The 16080-nt window shown below is 45.8% G+C and overlaps 5 protein-coding genes across 5 annotated transcripts; 2 read left to right on the forward strand and 3 right to left on the reverse strand.

The window, feature by feature from the left end:
- Positions 1 to 518: 518 nt before the first annotated feature.
- Positions 519 to 3113, forward strand: F5147DRAFT_772972 (uncharacterized protein; the record flags this gene model as incomplete). Its single annotated transcript, XM_041441403.1, has 8 exons — positions 519 to 821; positions 887 to 1086; positions 1387 to 1522; positions 1582 to 1932; positions 1980 to 2209; positions 2265 to 2352; positions 2406 to 2720; positions 2766 to 3113. The coding sequence occupies 8 exons, from the start codon at positions 519 to 521 to the stop codon at positions 3111 to 3113; spliced, it is 1971 nt and encodes a 656-aa protein (XP_041293632.1).
- A 2194-nt stretch (positions 3114 to 5307) lies between these two features.
- On the reverse strand, positions 5308 to 7148 carry F5147DRAFT_797992 (uncharacterized protein; the record flags this gene model as incomplete). The annotated part of the gene is made up of 11 exons (XM_041443211.1): positions 5308 to 5641; positions 5697 to 5748; positions 5806 to 6060; positions 6110 to 6230; positions 6289 to 6348; positions 6591 to 6604; positions 6664 to 6692; positions 6755 to 6793; positions 6843 to 6857; positions 6910 to 6929; positions 6980 to 7148. The coding sequence occupies 11 exons, from the start codon at positions 7146 to 7148 to the stop codon at positions 5438 to 5440; spliced, it is 978 nt and encodes a 325-aa protein (XP_041293633.1). The 3' UTR covers positions 5308 to 5437.
- Positions 7149 to 9880: 2732 nt separating this feature from the next.
- Positions 9881 to 11403, reverse strand: F5147DRAFT_772974 (uncharacterized protein; the record flags this gene model as incomplete). Its single annotated transcript, XM_041441404.1, has 9 exons — positions 9881 to 10001; positions 10054 to 10208; positions 10265 to 10456; positions 10503 to 10545; positions 10692 to 10762; positions 10815 to 10883; positions 10930 to 11038; positions 11084 to 11224; positions 11276 to 11403. The coding sequence occupies 9 exons, from the start codon at positions 11401 to 11403 to the stop codon at positions 9881 to 9883; spliced, it is 1029 nt and encodes a 342-aa protein (XP_041293634.1).
- Positions 11404 to 11556: 153 nt separating this feature from the next.
- Positions 11557 to 12937, forward strand: F5147DRAFT_652281 (uncharacterized protein; the record flags this gene model as incomplete). Its single annotated transcript, XM_041433608.1, has 7 exons — positions 11557 to 11582; positions 11898 to 12004; positions 12025 to 12115; positions 12264 to 12311; positions 12350 to 12481; positions 12594 to 12671; positions 12832 to 12937. 7 exons carry the CDS (start codon positions 11557 to 11559, stop codon positions 12935 to 12937), a joined length of 588 nt encoding a protein of 195 aa, XP_041293635.1.
- An 859-nt stretch (positions 12938 to 13796) lies between these two features.
- On the reverse strand, positions 13797 to 15675 carry F5147DRAFT_652282 (uncharacterized protein; the record flags this gene model as incomplete). Its single annotated transcript, XM_041433609.1, has 5 exons — positions 13797 to 14058; positions 14202 to 14308; positions 14357 to 14934; positions 15170 to 15205; positions 15276 to 15675. 5 exons carry the CDS (start codon positions 15673 to 15675, stop codon positions 13797 to 13799), a joined length of 1383 nt encoding a protein of 460 aa, XP_041293636.1.
- Between the last annotated feature and the right edge of the window lie 405 nt (positions 15676 to 16080).

The raw sequence follows: 16080 nt of genomic DNA on the forward strand, positions 1-16080 counted from the left end.
GAAAGGTGGAAAACTCACCAATCAGAGATCTGCGTGTTGAAAGGCGGAAGGATTACCAGTATTAGCTCTGGTGCTTCGCACACCGGAAGGACTGCCAGTATTAGTTCTGGCGGTTCACGCGTTGAAAGGTGAAGGATTGTCAGTACTAGTAGCTCTGGCACATTGAAAAGAGGAAAAATCACCAATAGGAAATCTGTGTGTTCAAAGGTGGAAGGATTGCCTATGTTAGCTTGGAAATCTGCGCGTTGAAAGGTGAGAGCTCTAGCAAACAGCAAAGTTGAAAAGAAAGACGGCAAACTTACGTCAATTAAGGACAATTCAGTACACATGCGGACCCAGTTGCAAAGGATGCTGTAAATGACTAGACTGACGAATTGAACCTTTAAAGTTTCGGGTTGATTTAAGTAAGGAACTTACAAATTTGCAGTCAAACTTCAACTACACATTGTCCTTGACATTTTTTTCACCCATCTCAAGCTTGCCGCAGCACTCATTTAATCTGCTACTTGTCAGCAATTATGTCCGATATCACTGAGGGAATCCGCACTCGCCGAGACAATAAGTTCAAACACCCGGGCTTGCCAGACCTGCCAGTGCAAGGACGGGTTCCGCGACATAGCAAGGCCCAGAAAGCAGAGGACGACAAAATCCTTGAGGAAGCCCGCCAAGCTCAAGAGCGGGCTGCAGTCGAGGGGCTGCAGTGGCTTGCTGCAATGCAGATGGAGATGGAGGAGGCAGAGGAACAAGGTGTGGCGACTAAACCAAAGCCAGTCAAACCCCGTGCTCGCCCTGTCAAGAAAAAAGTAGTGCCTGCCAAACCAGTAAGAAGCTCCTGGCAGCAGGAAGCGCTGGTGTTACTAGTATCATGAATACTGACTCATCCAAGGCTGGTACCGGCGTTGAGGACCAAGAAGAAAGCAGCCAGGACACCAACATTGAGGACGGAACAAAGAAGAAGAACCAGAGGGCTGTCAAAACGTCTCTGAAGGATGCAATCAACAATGCACGAGGCTCACTCACAGGAAAGGTTGAGTTAATTCAGGGGCCACGTGTTGGCGACAAGAAAGGAAAGTCTTCTACCGCGACGTGTGTCTTTTTGTTCCGATCAAAACCACGATGTTGATGCTGACTGAATCGACTCTTTTTTTTCTTAACTTGACCTCAAAATTCAGGACCAACCCCAAGTTTTCATTGATAAAGCGCGTTGATGGTTGGATTTCTGATATTTCACCAGACGCAACTGAACTACTCAAAACTTCCAGCGCTTCTAAGACTCGTACCACTGCCTCAGCTTTGTCATTGGCACATGGGCCACCAAGCAGTGCTTTATCCAGTTCCTGCACTACATCAGTTTTGGCCATAACTACCAAGTCCTCCATATCTAAGGCCCCCCCCTGCTCTAGCTAATGCATCTGATGCTCCCAAGGCTCTTGTTGGCGGCTTTGATGACGAGTCGGATGATTCTCAGGAACGTTTGGATGCCTTCATTCAAAAGACGAAGGGGAAGCAGTCTTCACTTAGGGTGCGTACTAGATGTTTTGTAATAAATTCTAATTCTAATGCACAAAGCCAATTATATAGAATACCTCAGATGCAATGCCTGAGGATGCGCTGTCTTCAACAGAGGACTTACAGGATATTGATATCGACGCACCGATGGACCTGGACAATGCATTGGTGGACCTGGAGGACAATTTGTTTGAGGGCAAAGATGCCAGGATGTCCAAGGCGGTGGACAGTGACAGCAGCCTAAGCGATGGAATCTTGTTCCGTCGGAGTAAGAAGCGCAAGCTTGCAGACACCAAATCCTCCACCCTCATCTTGGAGAGTACCCCCTACGAGGATACATCAGATGTTGAGGTTATTGATGTCCCTTCAGGCCCTGTCGCAATGGCCAATACAATGAAGACGGCTGTGCGTTTGACCTCTTCGGTAAGCTTATTTTATTGATGATTATCACAACTTATATTCTCTGACAGACTGCCATCGCCATCTCCCAGTCGGCCACCACAAAGATGCAACCACCTGCAAAGAAGGTGAAAATTGAAGAGGACGTTGATGCCAGCACCGCGCAACTAACACTCACAGCCCCACCTGGCTATTGGATCGAGAAGCAATACAAGACGCGCTCGAGCTACCGAAACTATCATCTCCCTCCTCATTGCCAAGATCAACGGTGGCCGAAGCAGTTCCTCCCAACACTTTACCTGTGGGCCGGGAGTCAAAATGACCTCTGGCAATTCTTAGACACTCCTCTGGTCGAGGACACTCCAATCCATTTATGATGTCGTGTATTCAGAAGAATCAGATCTTGATTACAAGGTGACCGCTCAAGGGTCTGTCTTTGGCGTTGTAAGTCGCATTTTTTTTCTGTCACTATTACTAACGGTTACAATCTCAATCAGGCCACCCAACGTCTCGCAGAGTGGCGCAGCAATTTTGGATCAACGGGACTGGCTATTATGATGGATTTTTTCACTAGGAATGCTGACACTGATCCAGAAACACTTGCTGACGCGCTTCTGGAGGACTTCGTTTTCATTTATGAGGACATGGAAAACCTAGACCCAATGCAAGCCTTCCGGTCTCCATTCATGTTGCAGCTCTTCACAACCGCTCATCTTCACGCCATTCTTGGGCATGTTGAAGTCCCCGCACTTAAAACATATGTGCTGTCCGTCGTCGGGATGACTGGTGTTATTGGCATTTGTGCAGCTTCAGTAAGTACTCTGTACATTCAAGTAACATTACTGATAATTCTACAGCTCGAGCGCGCCATCAAACGTCTCTGTGTCAATGCCATTGACATTGATGTGGACACCCTAGATCTGGGTCCCGCACAAATGAAGCGCAAGCTGCGGACACTGAAGACCTTCAACAAGGCCACCGGCAAGGATAGCACTACCGAGAATGCCTTCTCCATCAACAACTGGGGATCAGTAACTGCGTCATACGTGGTTGCTATCAAGGCGAAAGGAGACGACTACATGAGGACCACAACATTAACAGCTCGGAAATTGCTGAAGAAATGGGGCAGTGTCGGCCTCCAGAAGTACTTTCGCACTGATGATGACGGCTCAGAGGCCGTTGACATCTGCGCCATCCTGTGGTAACGAAGATTGATTCTTTTTTTCCTTTATTGACGAGCTGATATCATTCTATAGATGTCATTTCTGCACTGCTCACTGCAAGTTTCCAATTGTGCGGCACCCGTCTTCAAACCATTGCATTTTGCCTATCCCACCATCGCTCCGGTTTGCTCGTTTTGTTTTTCATTATCCGCATTTCATATCCTTTAATCTCCTTTTCTTTCGTTTTACATTCATTTTCACTCTTACAATCACTGCCCTTTCTTCCTATTTTGACCACTTTTTCACACTTCACGTCGCCATTTACTCCATTTTAACCAATGTTTTGTACTTTGTATTGGACAATGTGACGCCGTTTGCACTATTATTACTGCTTTTTTTGTCGGTCAATGCCTAGTAAGTGACTTTTAAGAGCAATAAAGTAGAATTCAGAGGGCGAGTGGCCTTTTTCTCAAATTTTCCGCCGTCTCTTTCATGTCACCCCAATGGCTCCTCAAACCCGGTTAAAGTGAGAAAATAAGGATAAATTAGGATTCATCACCAAAATAAAAGTGAGGTTTTACTGATGTGTGTCGAAACAGAAGGCGAGATTCATTATGCTGTGGAGCCATTGTGCGATCAGCTATCTAAGCTCAGACATGCTACTTCTACTTTCTATATTCCACTTGCTTTCCATTCGTTCGGTCGAGATGATTGACAATGCCATGGTTCTGAATAAACGTGTTTCAACAAGGCCATGACATCACCAATATTCATCTGGCTTTGCAGAATCGCTCTCGTTTCTCCATATATTTCGTCAGACAGATGATTCCAATGTATTTATTTCGCAGGCTCGCAGACAGTCTATCAGCTGTCTAGGCTTAGACTCGCATACTTGGGCTAGCAAATGCATCACATTGATTTTTGATCATCCATCATCTGCTGGCCCTAAAATCGGTGTCGAAGTATGTATGTATGTATCTTGTTCGGTGCTTTACTCGTGCTTATTAGGATGGGCTCCAACAGATCTTGCAAAAACACAAATTCAATGCATGATTTGCAGTCGCATGCGCTTCACGCTATGATGGTGCGATTGAATGTGGCCAATGCCTCATTAATAGTTTGACAGATGTACTCGATTAGTGATGTTCTGGCCCGGCTTGGGCTCAAAGCCCCAGCTTAGGCTCGGCTTGGGGGGGCTTAGGCTCACCAGATTTCAAGCCTGAGCCGTGAGCCCAAGCCGGCCCAAAGCCGGGGCTTAGGCCCATGCAAGCCGTGGCCCACATGCTGAATCAATGTCCGAGCTCCACCATGCCATTCCCAACACCATGAACACCATGCGCAAACGCCCAGCACACGTCAGCAACTGCTGACGTGGCTCAGACAAATACGGACGGGATCAGGAGAAGGGAGGACAAGGAGAAGAACGAGAATGAGAGTTAGTTGTATTGTATTGACGTACCACGATGACCTTCAACACGAGATTGAATGCGCTACACGCTTCCCAGACCGCCCCAGTGCATTTATCGTTGTATAGACGTTGCCGGCAGCGTTGCGTAGCTTGTTTGTGGTGTTCAGAAGGGCCTTGCGCTCTGCGGCACAGCTGGTAAAGAAGTTGGCTCATAATCTGACGCGGCATGGACAAGGTTTGTTGGGAGAACTTGTCGTGGTGTGAGTGGTGCTTGACCCAGCCTAAACGAGGCTTCTGACATGCCATGATTGGGGCTTGACGTGGTGGTGCAGAGTATAGAGAGTGGATCGAACTTGACAGTGAAAGCAACACACGGCGCACGCGATGATTGCTTATCAATGTTTCAACACCGGAGAAAGTATCAGCGAGCTTTCAAACATAAATGACATGACAACATATGGCGACTCACTATGATTTCTCTGACATAGTATTGTATGGTATGATGAAGGAAGAAGTTGCTAATGAGATGCCGAAGCACGAATTCCAGGAACTTTGCGCTCACCTGTGGGAAAGCTGTCTGGCGCAACAAGTATATAGTCTAAGCCGCGGCTTGGGCCGGTGGCTTAGGCTTCGCAAAATCCAAGCCTAGGCCTAAGCCGTGGTCAGGCCATATCCTAGGCCTGGGCTAGGCCCGGCTCAATTAGGCCTGGCTTCGGCTGGCCCGGGGCTCAAAGCCAGGCCGGAACATCACTATACTCGATGCTGACATCTTCTTGCCATGCTTTTTAGCTTGCTACTTGGTGCAAGTCTGGATCACAGATTTTAAGCAGCGATACAACAAGACATGGGTTTGTCTACATAAAACTCATCTAAATATACTTTGAAACACCATAACTAAAATAAATACGACGTATCCTTGACCAAATGTCGCCATGCAGAACACTCGACAACCATTTTTCTATACAGTACTGCTAGTTGGTACATGCACACGCTCCTGGAAGACGATCGAATTCATGCTAGTTTCTGCGTCGGATTCGGCCACGAGTTTAGCATGATATTGTCGAACGCTAAGGATGAGGCGTGGTCCCAGCACAAACATCTGCACGAACAATAAAATTTGAACAGTACCAGCTAATATGCCAACTGCTACAGAATTTGAATTCTACAGAAGTGATGAGCAGTGGCCACATGTAGATGTCAGTGACATGTTGGCGCACCTCGACTTCTGGAGAGATAGTAACAAGCTGGAGGCAAGAGACACTGGCAAAGCTAGCACATGTGGAACTTGAGCGGAAAACGATAAGCACATTCGCATTACACGCTCACCTTGCAAAATAAAGCACGTGAGATTCTATCAGCACTCTGAAACAGTCCCCAATGGTCGATCCCGTCAATGGGCCAAGTCGCCACAGGTCACGGAAGTGCTTCACAGCGATCCAGGCCGAAAGACACAGTGCGAGGACCTCCCAAACAGTGTTGAGCATCCAAACCATTGATATCAGAAGCTGGATATCCCCCTCAAATTTGTTATAGCATATGAGTACCAGAGAGTATGAGTTCCTCTGGTATTTGTCCAATGAGCTGTGTTAATCAATTCAACAAGTAAAACTTACCCGATACGAAATCATACTTGAGTGCTATGATCGCAATTACTCCGCAGGCGATGTTTACAGCTAGGAAGACGATAACAAGGAAGATAAGCATCCTCCTAGATCCCTGATACATGGCATGCAACCGAGCAATCATGATGACTTGGATCATATTTCAGTCGAGTCAATATCACTGAGGTGTCGCAGCTGGGCAACTCACCTCCCAACATGGCAGTTATGATCACATTTGTCCCATTTATTGTATAGAATATGATATTACCTGAAACACCCGATTAGCGGTCACCCTTGTACTAGGATCAAATGGTCCGACTCACATCTATCGAGTGATTATGTGGAGGGGAAGTCCAATGGTCAAATCGCACTCACCCCTACAAATGAATATATTCATTGGATAGAATGAAATGATTGCGGAATACTCACTGCATCTGTCAATGAAAGCGATGTAATGTCTCCTGTGTGCCGCCGGTCAGAAGAATCGAACATGGTGAATATGAGACATACGCAGAATGCTGATACTAATAATGAAAGATGGGCCATCAGTACAGCAACTAATTTTTGGCCTCGATTAACATACACAGAATATGGTATTCCAACATAGCGTATCTAGAACATTTTGGAGTTAGCCCAACCGCCAACCATGCTATGGTATAACATGAGGTACGAACGACTAGGTACAGCACGGTCATGAGAGACCAGTGTTGGGTCTGTCACAAATTCATTGTTTTTCTTCTGATATGGGACTCTGTGACTCACCCAAATGAGGTCAATCTATGACACCATTGTGAGCAAGTTGACTGCTCCGGAGATAGCATCAACCTACCTCTTGTGGGAGTGTTAATACTGGAAATATCATGAGAATATCAGCAATTTGAGAACACTGTGCTGCTCACCCCAATCGTATACCACCACGAAGCTTGCAGCAACTGCGAAACGGTGGATGTTAGATAGATCGAGACTCAGATCACCAAATGATAAGTATAACAAACCAAACCAATAGGCTTGAAAAATATCGAAATTGATGAAGGGCCACCAACTGGGATCATTGGAAACTAGGGTCATATTCGAGGATGGAAGATGTTAGGAGTGTATGACAGTCTAGCGTTCATGCTAGATGATATACCAGCGGTCAGCGTATTGCCAAAATCAGCATGATGGTGATCGGCCTCTTTGACAGTGGAATTTGATTTGTGCTTGGCTTGAATTCAAAATCTTCTCACGCAGTGTTCATTTGCACTTTGCAAGTTTCAGAATATTTCGATCCTGGAATATCTGGCCCATCCGAACATCTGACCCATGGCTGACTTAGCATCACGTGTAGTTCCCACGTACCTGATACGACAGCGACATGTAAATGATAACCAAAATAGGTAAGCACGCTCGCGCGCTCACTGCCGAAACCTTCGTGCTCGCTGTTGCACACAGCGAGCTCAATTATTTTACCATTTGACACTTTTTTTTCGTAATTCTTTCACTGTACCGTTTAATGTCATCAAATATTAAATATTTCGCATTTTTAGACCTCTTAAGTGTACATAATTGAATGAATATACTACAATGGGTTCTCCACCTCATCCCTTGGGCCTCAACCCATTCTAAAAAGGCTCCTGAGAGTCAACAGTGCACCAGGAGAGAGTTCTACCTGCAAGTGATAGCTGGGTACTAGTAGCAGCCATGGTCACGGTGTCAGCCACGACACGTGCGGCGGCACTGTGAGTCATGTGGTATGTTGTGTTTGCATTATACATGCAAGTAAGTTGGATGGGCCGGATGGGCCGGATGTTCGGATGTTCGGATATTCTAGGATCAAGATGTCCTCGCAAGTTTGCACCGACCTGCAGGCCTTATCTGTATCATATGTTCCATAGCTCCAACTCAATTTCCGATCTGATAGTTCATCACAAGAGTCAAGACCTGATTCAGAGCCTTCTAGAGCGTCTTTTTTACGAGGGCATCTGGGAATTCGAATTTCCGGGTCCGTCCGGCCGAGTCCGGCTGGGTCTGTCCAGCTCAAGATATTTTGTATGCAATAGAGTATGACACTACATAAGTACATTAACAAAACTATATAGGAACATCAGAGCCGCAGCCCTCACAGATTTCATCAGTGAACCGGTGAACATATTGAAATACTATAGTTGACCTTATATAGTTAACAATTGCAACAATCTCCATAAATATGATGGGGGGGTTTACTTGACTTTGTGAGGGAAAGATGAGTTTTCAAGTCAACAAGCCAAGCCGCTCCGGCCTCGATGCACCACTTAATATCTAAACTAGTCTATGAACGAAAGATGTGACAAAAGCCCAATGGAATGGATTTCGGATCAGGAGTGTCAAGATAAAGCGCCCACGATCACCACTCACATGGGTGTGATACCCTTGCACAGTGGAAAATTCTAACGCAGGAGGTGTACTTGGTGGGTGGAATAACTGTGACGTTATTTTCATATCAAAATACTTCTCAACCATTAGGAGAGGTTACAGAAGAAATTGTCTGGTGTCGATACACTGACGTCAATACTTGCTTTGGACAATAATAACAAGACTGTCCCATTGTGAAGTCAAAGTAAATCTCAGTTGGTACCTCAAAACTCGCGACACCACAAGTTGTTGCTCAGACACGCGAACCATCAAAAGATTTTGTCAACAACGCTATACCGGCTCCGCTTAGAAAAGTGCACACAAATTACGATGTCGAAAGTTAGAGTTAACCTTGCTTGCGACGTCCGATCTTCACAGCCAGGCAATTAGGTAAAATTTTGCAAGTCATCGGTCTAGATGTCGTATTGCATTAGGTATTGTAAGACTGCTGGATTGAACGAGATATTGTGATCCTGCTCAATTTTCTTGATGCCGGAAGTTACAGCTTAATCTTGCTTGCAACGTCCAATCCTCACAGCCAGGTGATTAGGTAAATATCGGTAAGCCGCAGGTCTAGACGCTGTATCAAATTAAATGTTACAAGACTGCCGGATTCAACAAGATATTGTCATGCCGCTCGATTTTCTGCTAGATACTACAGAAGTCAAATCTTTTTCATAAAAAATCTAATCTGCAAACTCTAACAAAAAGAGGTTCGTTTGGTGGGCGGTGGGACTGTGATTAGTGTTGGCACATTAAAATACATATCAGCTGACAGGACAACCACTGAAGAACATATCTGACATGAATATATGTATTTCGTGTGCTCTGTTTGAGCAGCAACATAGCGGTTAAATGAAATGACAGATACAGCAAACACTAAAGCAAAACTACAAAACTGGCAGGTTGGTGCCAGTTCTAAACGGGATGAGAAAAATCTTTTGACAGGAAGGCTGGCAGCGATCAACACGACGGCGCATAGGTCTGAAATTGGCTTTGAAGAGCAAGATACTTTTTTCTAATCAACCTCGCGAAAGACAAAAAATAGCAACAAAAATTATTCTTCCATTCCACTTGCACGCCAGATACAATGAATTTCGCACGAAAGATTGATTTGCCGCTTGGAGAGTAAATGAGACGATGCTAGAGTTTTAGGTAGGTGATGAGCTATTTGTTTTGTTGCATTCCTGAATATAGTTGATTACATTGAGAGCGTTTCTATGGTTTGGCTCAATTGTAAGGGATATTAAATTTAGCAGTGGATGGCATGCTGTACAGTATGCATCAGTACTACTATTATCAGCGAAAACCGACCATACATCAAATGATATTAATCTTGATCACAAATGGTGAGTATGACATGATGATTGCATTGAACGTAAATATTATAAAATGTTTATACAATGACGGATAGTAAAACAATGGTCAAGCTAGTCTAAATTGAAAGCAGCATCCTCCTGTGCCTTTCTCTGTTCTGCCAGCGCTGTAATGGACATCTGAGACACAACTTCGGGTGTGAGATCCTCGCGGTGATTTTTTCCGAAAACCTTCCTGAATAGTTATGTTAGATATCTGACACGTACTATGGCAAAATAGCTGATACCTTGTCCACCATTCGAGAAGTTTGGTTACCCTATGTCGTGCAACAGGGCCAGGGACTTCCTCAAAGAAGTCGACAATGTTATTCCAGAATCCTTCATAGTCGAAGTCCCCATCGATGGTGCGCCAAGATGAGACGCTGGATAGCGCAAAATGAACCTGCCAGAAGCAGATGTTGAGTCAGACATCAATGGTGGGCAATCATATTTACTCACTTGACAAACAATATAAGCGATGGAGCGAGGGGTGACTTTCCTCATGTTGATAATGGATGCCACACACATTTTGACCTTAACTTGATTTAAGGCCCGACAAGCGCACCTGTTATTCTCGAGGATGTCGGCACCATTGCCATTGCCATCGGCTTCTCTTGCAGAAGATGGAGATGTAAATATGGCTTTGAAAGCCTAGTGTTTTGAGTAAAGTCTACACACTATGATCCCATGTACTGACCTGAATGAGGATTTTCGACTTGAAGAGACCTTTCTCTAGGTCGCTATCGTCGAACAAGTAGTTCTCGTACACGAACCGCGGCTAGGAATTTTCCGATACAATGAAGTCTGATGTTCTATCGCGAATACCGGCCTTCACGCTGCCTAGGTTTCAACGACATGTAATATTTCTATGAAGGTAAGTGCTCACCGGTTATCATTCCAGTCCCACTCGGCAGGGCATAGCAAATTCCCACAAATGTCGTGTGCGAAGCCGCGCAGCTGCTTGTCGTTAGAGCGGAGTAGAGGCGACGGGTGTAAAATCCTGATTAACCCAGGTAGCGATGAGGTCCTTAAGAGTGGAAGTATCATCGCCACGGGCCGCATCAGCTCCTCTTTTGATCTGTAGCATTATGAGCACACAGCGCGAATTTATTGAGAAAATGTACCTTTTTCAACATATCTTCACAGTCATCAGCATCAAGTTCTGAAAGCTTAGAATGAAACCATGGCAGAGCTTGTGTGAGTGCGAGGTAGCCTCGCTGCAGGCGATTTTGTCTGAATAATGGAGTTAGATGTGTCACAGAAACACAAAAGACATACTCTAGGGTGCTGCCCTCCAAGTCATCCAATATGGCTTCCTCATACCTGTGATCGTTCTCGGTGATCAAGTCTTCTAGGTTAGTATAAAGGACGCTTATATGACGAGCCCCCCTGCCTTGAGCGACGTAGTAGGTAGTTTTTCTTTGACGATCAATGAGTTAGAAGTAGTGAGTAAGACGGTATGCGACAAACCTTTGCTTCGTTCCTCTTTCTTGCCTCATCATTTGTAATTCTTCTTCCAATGCGGCGATGCAGGCGCTTGGTCCTTGCTTCCGTGGAGGTAGGGACCGCCCCTGAGGAGTCTGGGAGTGCGAGGGCATGTACCCCATCACCAGGTTCTGACATAGACATGGTAGAAATGACAGGTGAAGTGAAGAGTACTGTAGAGAAGATGGAGGTAAGGAAGAAACCTGCTAGACCATTTTATATACGCGATCACTAAAAAAACTAAGACATATAGGGCAATCCCAAATATGGATGACAGGGAGGGTGCAGTTAAGTAAGTCGGCTCTTCGAAATATGGTGTCATAATGTACTGTTAGCGTTCATGTTCAAATCACTGCTACTGTTTGCCATTGTGAAAGTTGGGATTGGCACGCCGACTCAGACATAGGCTGACACAATGTCAGAGTAAGCCCAAATGATGGCCTGAACATGATTCATGCCCACCTTGAGTCAGGAGCGCCGGTCTTCCATCAACCTGCGTCACATGTTGAACAATTTGAATATCAAAATTGTGACCGAGACGAATGCTAAACGCCTAACCTCAAGACAAATTTCCCCCGATGATCTGAGGCCCTCCTGGGCCATTTAGGCCATACAGCAATAGTAACAGCAGTGAGCTTGTTGATGATGCGAGGGATGTTGAACCTCGCAGTTGTACCGGCATCCTGGGTGTCCGAGTCATTGAAATCTTGAAAAGTGTGTTGATTCACGTACAGAGACAGTACTACTGCGTGACCTTCTGGACGAGATAGGTCTTATGGGTCTCCTTCATCTTAATGAGACTCTGAAGTCAGAAGGGTTTAGCCTGTACGTGGTTTCACAAGATGAGTATCGCACTGAGCAGAAAAAATAATGGACATACCATAGTAGTTAGCAAAGGGCACGCCTTCTAATCAGGCGGGGAGGAGCTTTGTTCATCACAGATGATGATTTAGGCTCATCTTCAGCTGGCTAGAAAAAGATGCTCGCAACGCTTTAACGCTCAAGACATAGTCTGCGTTATGTAAGCCTCCAGGATACCAAGATTTCGAGGCATGCTAGATTCGTTCGGAAAGTCCTGGAGTTTGGACATGCGCCATCAATCCCAGGTTTTCTAAAAAGAGAGTCGATGCTTGGGGCGTCTCAGTCAAAGTTTGTCGAGATGATGAAAGAGTGGACTGCTGAGAAGCGCAGGTCAGCCATTGTCGTAAACGCAAGATGATACAGTACTAAGATACAGGATCGTCCCGTGGGTGTGAGGAGAGGTCATGAGCGGTAGGTAGTGATGGGAATGTACAATGGGCAGTGAGCGACGCGAAGGTTTCACTCAAAGAAACAATACACTGCACGGCGAGAGGGTCAACATGTGCACCAGGGATTGGTGGTGAGTACGCTTTGTCTGATTGGTTGATACTGGTGAGGAAAGAGGGCCCAGGATAGATCTTCGTAGCTGAGTTCCGCTCAAATCAATGCCAGACCCAGATATCCCAATCTAGCAACTCTGCCGACATCCAGACCGTAATTGAAACCTGCCGTTGGTGTAGCAATATCGCCCATGTGCGAAATCCCAACCCCATTACCTGCATGCTCAGTATGACATATTTTGGCCCCCATACCACTGAAGATACCGGAGAAGCTGAACTCATGTAGCCTCGTGAGAAGTATTCCTTGGCAGAGACGAAAAAACGCACTTGACATAGCGGATGGAGGTATTTGGCTCCGAGATCAATCATGCGACAACCGCGCAGAACGCGCTGATGAGGAAGATCTATAGAAGCGCTCTTAGAAAGAAAAAACAATAAATTTGCATACACTCACCGTTAAACCGTGACTGACTCAGATACCAGAAAGCTCCGTCACGGTCAGATAATCGGCAATGTCCTCGTTCAATGTATACTAGTAGAGATGGATGGGACACTCATCAATCACAAATGAAGCGAGACGACTTGAAAGAGGCGCCTGCACTGGCTCGCGTGCATGAGGTGAGTTGTTGGTACTGAATTGAAATAAGTCACGGTGGTACTACATATCATGGACGTTTAATTGAAGGTACCAAACAACTATCATCACGTGAGTAGTTCCTTGCTGAGCGTAGACTCGGTTGGCTATAAATTCATCCGTTATGACTCTAGGCTACTAGTGAGTAGTGATTCGGGAATACTTGTATCCTATCAGAGGTACTTCGTAACAAACCGTAGCGTGTGAAATGCTCTGCAGGTGCACGAGGTAGTAGTGCTAGTAAAGATGTCAGGATTATACTATCTACCTGTAGTGTAGCTCACACAGTATGCTGGGAATTGGTAAGTGAAATGCATGAATCGAAAGACGACACATGAAAAATGACAAGCAAAAAGCGAAAACAAAAAGCAAAAGCTAAAACAAAAAGCGGAATCAACATGATGAACATCGTTTGAACTGTTTCCCTTACATGTAATCCCCGAGGTGTGCTAAGTTCTCGCACGCTTGTTGGGACCCCTGCTGCGATGACCCTTGCCCTTGCCCTTGGACTTCAATCTGACCTTCGAGGATTCAGGCTGGCTCGTCGCAGGTGGGAGCCATCGAGTTGCTGGGAGTTGCTGGGGACATGCGCCACGGGTGTAGAGTCGGAGTTACTATGACCAACCGTGAAGGTTCTGAACGTAAGATGGGGGGGGACATTGGGGGTGCTTGCACTAGGCTTTGATGAGTGAGCTTCCCCAGACTCGGAGCTACTGCCATCGTACTCCGATTCCGAAGGCTCATAAGATGAATCATGCATGCGCTTGGCGCCTCTGAAACGCACGTCATGCCAGTCGACATAGTGTGTGTATGCAGTGAGGTCCGCCACAGTCAGGACTCCCAGCGAGCCAAGGTCCCAGTCAATGGGGAACAGCGGGATGATGAAATTGCAAGAGAGGAATGATCAACGGCAGACTTAGGGTCAAGGTCTTTCTGGAACGAGAGGAAGAGGTCTCTCATCTGCGACATTCCTCGGTCGAATATCTTTGTGACGTCGTCCATGTGCAGCTTGGGCAGTAAGACCTGTAAGAACTTGGTTATATCGACGAGAGTACCCACAATAGAACTCACGCCGTATGCTCTGTCCTCTGGCTTGCCGTTATGCATGTCAATCGCCCTATCCTTATCTCCTTTAATCCAAACAAAATACTCCACAGACTCGACGTGACACCATGTGTGATCACTGACTTGTATGGGTTCCTCGAAGTTCCGTAGTGTTGAACGTTGAGTGATAAATTCTTTGAGAGACAAGGGGTCAGGCTTCTCTTCGCCATTGCAATGGTTGTGTAACATATCCGTCGCGATGGAATCTTGTTGAGGGGAGGTGTAGTGTTTGGCTTCGCGTACCAATACGATCGAAGCCAAGATGATCTCTGGATGTGCGACGATCATTGATTCCATTTTCTTGAATACATGATCCCATTGCTCTGTCAATGCCGTTTCTCCTACGTAGGGAATAAGCAGTTTTTGTGTGGGCCCCTGCGTGGCGGTTAGTGAGATGACCATATCTGGCGTGACTGATTTGCTCTTGAGCCGGAGTTTGTAGTTCATGTGAACTTGAGGACGAATGATCCTGCGATTGTAAGGAAGATCTTTGATAGCGGATGTGAACGAATCCTTCAGATCATCGTGAAAAGCTTCATGCAGGACTGTAGGCATATCGATGGTAAGAAGGTGTTCATTATAGTCATAAGCGAGCCTTGAAGCGCTCAGTTTAGCATTACCAAAACAAAAATAGTTTGATCAACTCGACCTGGGCTTTGTCAATATGCGGCCCGTTTCTTCCACCTCGTGTTCTATTATTTCGAATTCTCACGGTTTCACACCATGGAATTCCTGTGATATTTGGTAAGCATACTGTTGACTTGCTGATAAAGAACATACCATGTAGGTATTTACCGGAGCCAGTCCAGTTAAATACTTCAAAACATTTTGTACATCTTCAACCAAATCAGAATACAATAAAACATTGACTCCCCACTGAACATACTTGGAGTAAAGTGTTCAGAGTGGTAGGACTTCTGGATATCATGATCATACAACGAATCTGCTGCGGTAGTGGCAACATCGCTTGTACCCTCTTCACAATCAACTGATTTGTTATCTTGTGTCTCCTGCTCCACAGGCAGGCATGTTTTGATGGATCGGGGTTCTGTAGTTCTGTTTCCCAGCAGCAATCCCGGGGACACTGGCCTATGTTTCAGGAGCTTTGGCTTGTATTGATTTTCGCTGGGGGTTCTCAGGCTGCTGGCAGCATTGCTGGTACTGCGTGTCGCCTGTGCATTAGTGAAACTTCTAGTTTCATAGCACTTGTAATGGCTAGGGAAATTTGGATTGAAAGAACTGCAATCGTGCTTAAGATCAGGGCGAGCTACTATGGTGGCAGGCATGAGTGTTGAATGCTGAGTGCGGTTGTCTTTGTCACAGGTGGCAAGAAGCTCCGTGAAGAGATAATTACAAATGATCGTAATCATATCGGCCCTCGGGACACGGCCAGGTATCGGCAAGTGCCGATTTCCAGTTGGCCAGGAATCTCAACTCAAACTTAGTACCCCGGTCACGGTGGGCCAGCAGTTGTTCCAGTCATACCATCATCCGTGATTAACATGGACTTGATGGTATAATATCAGAACTTGAAGGGCTTTATGTGGACTTGCATATGGACTCTTGTTCATTCTCATGCTTTCTGAGTTGTCAGCTTTCTCAGGTGCTGCATGGAGTTGACTCTCAGACTTGTCCTTTCCGAGCCCGAGTATCTGATATCATCTCGGCAACAAGAACATAAAAGTGAGTCA

This window comes from Suillus discolor, assembly GCF_016758755.1.
Source record: "Suillus discolor strain FC423 chromosome Unknown F5147scaffold_23, whole genome shotgun sequence".
Classification (NCBI taxonomy): Eukaryota; Fungi; Basidiomycota; class Agaricomycetes; order Boletales; family Suillaceae; genus Suillus; species Suillus discolor.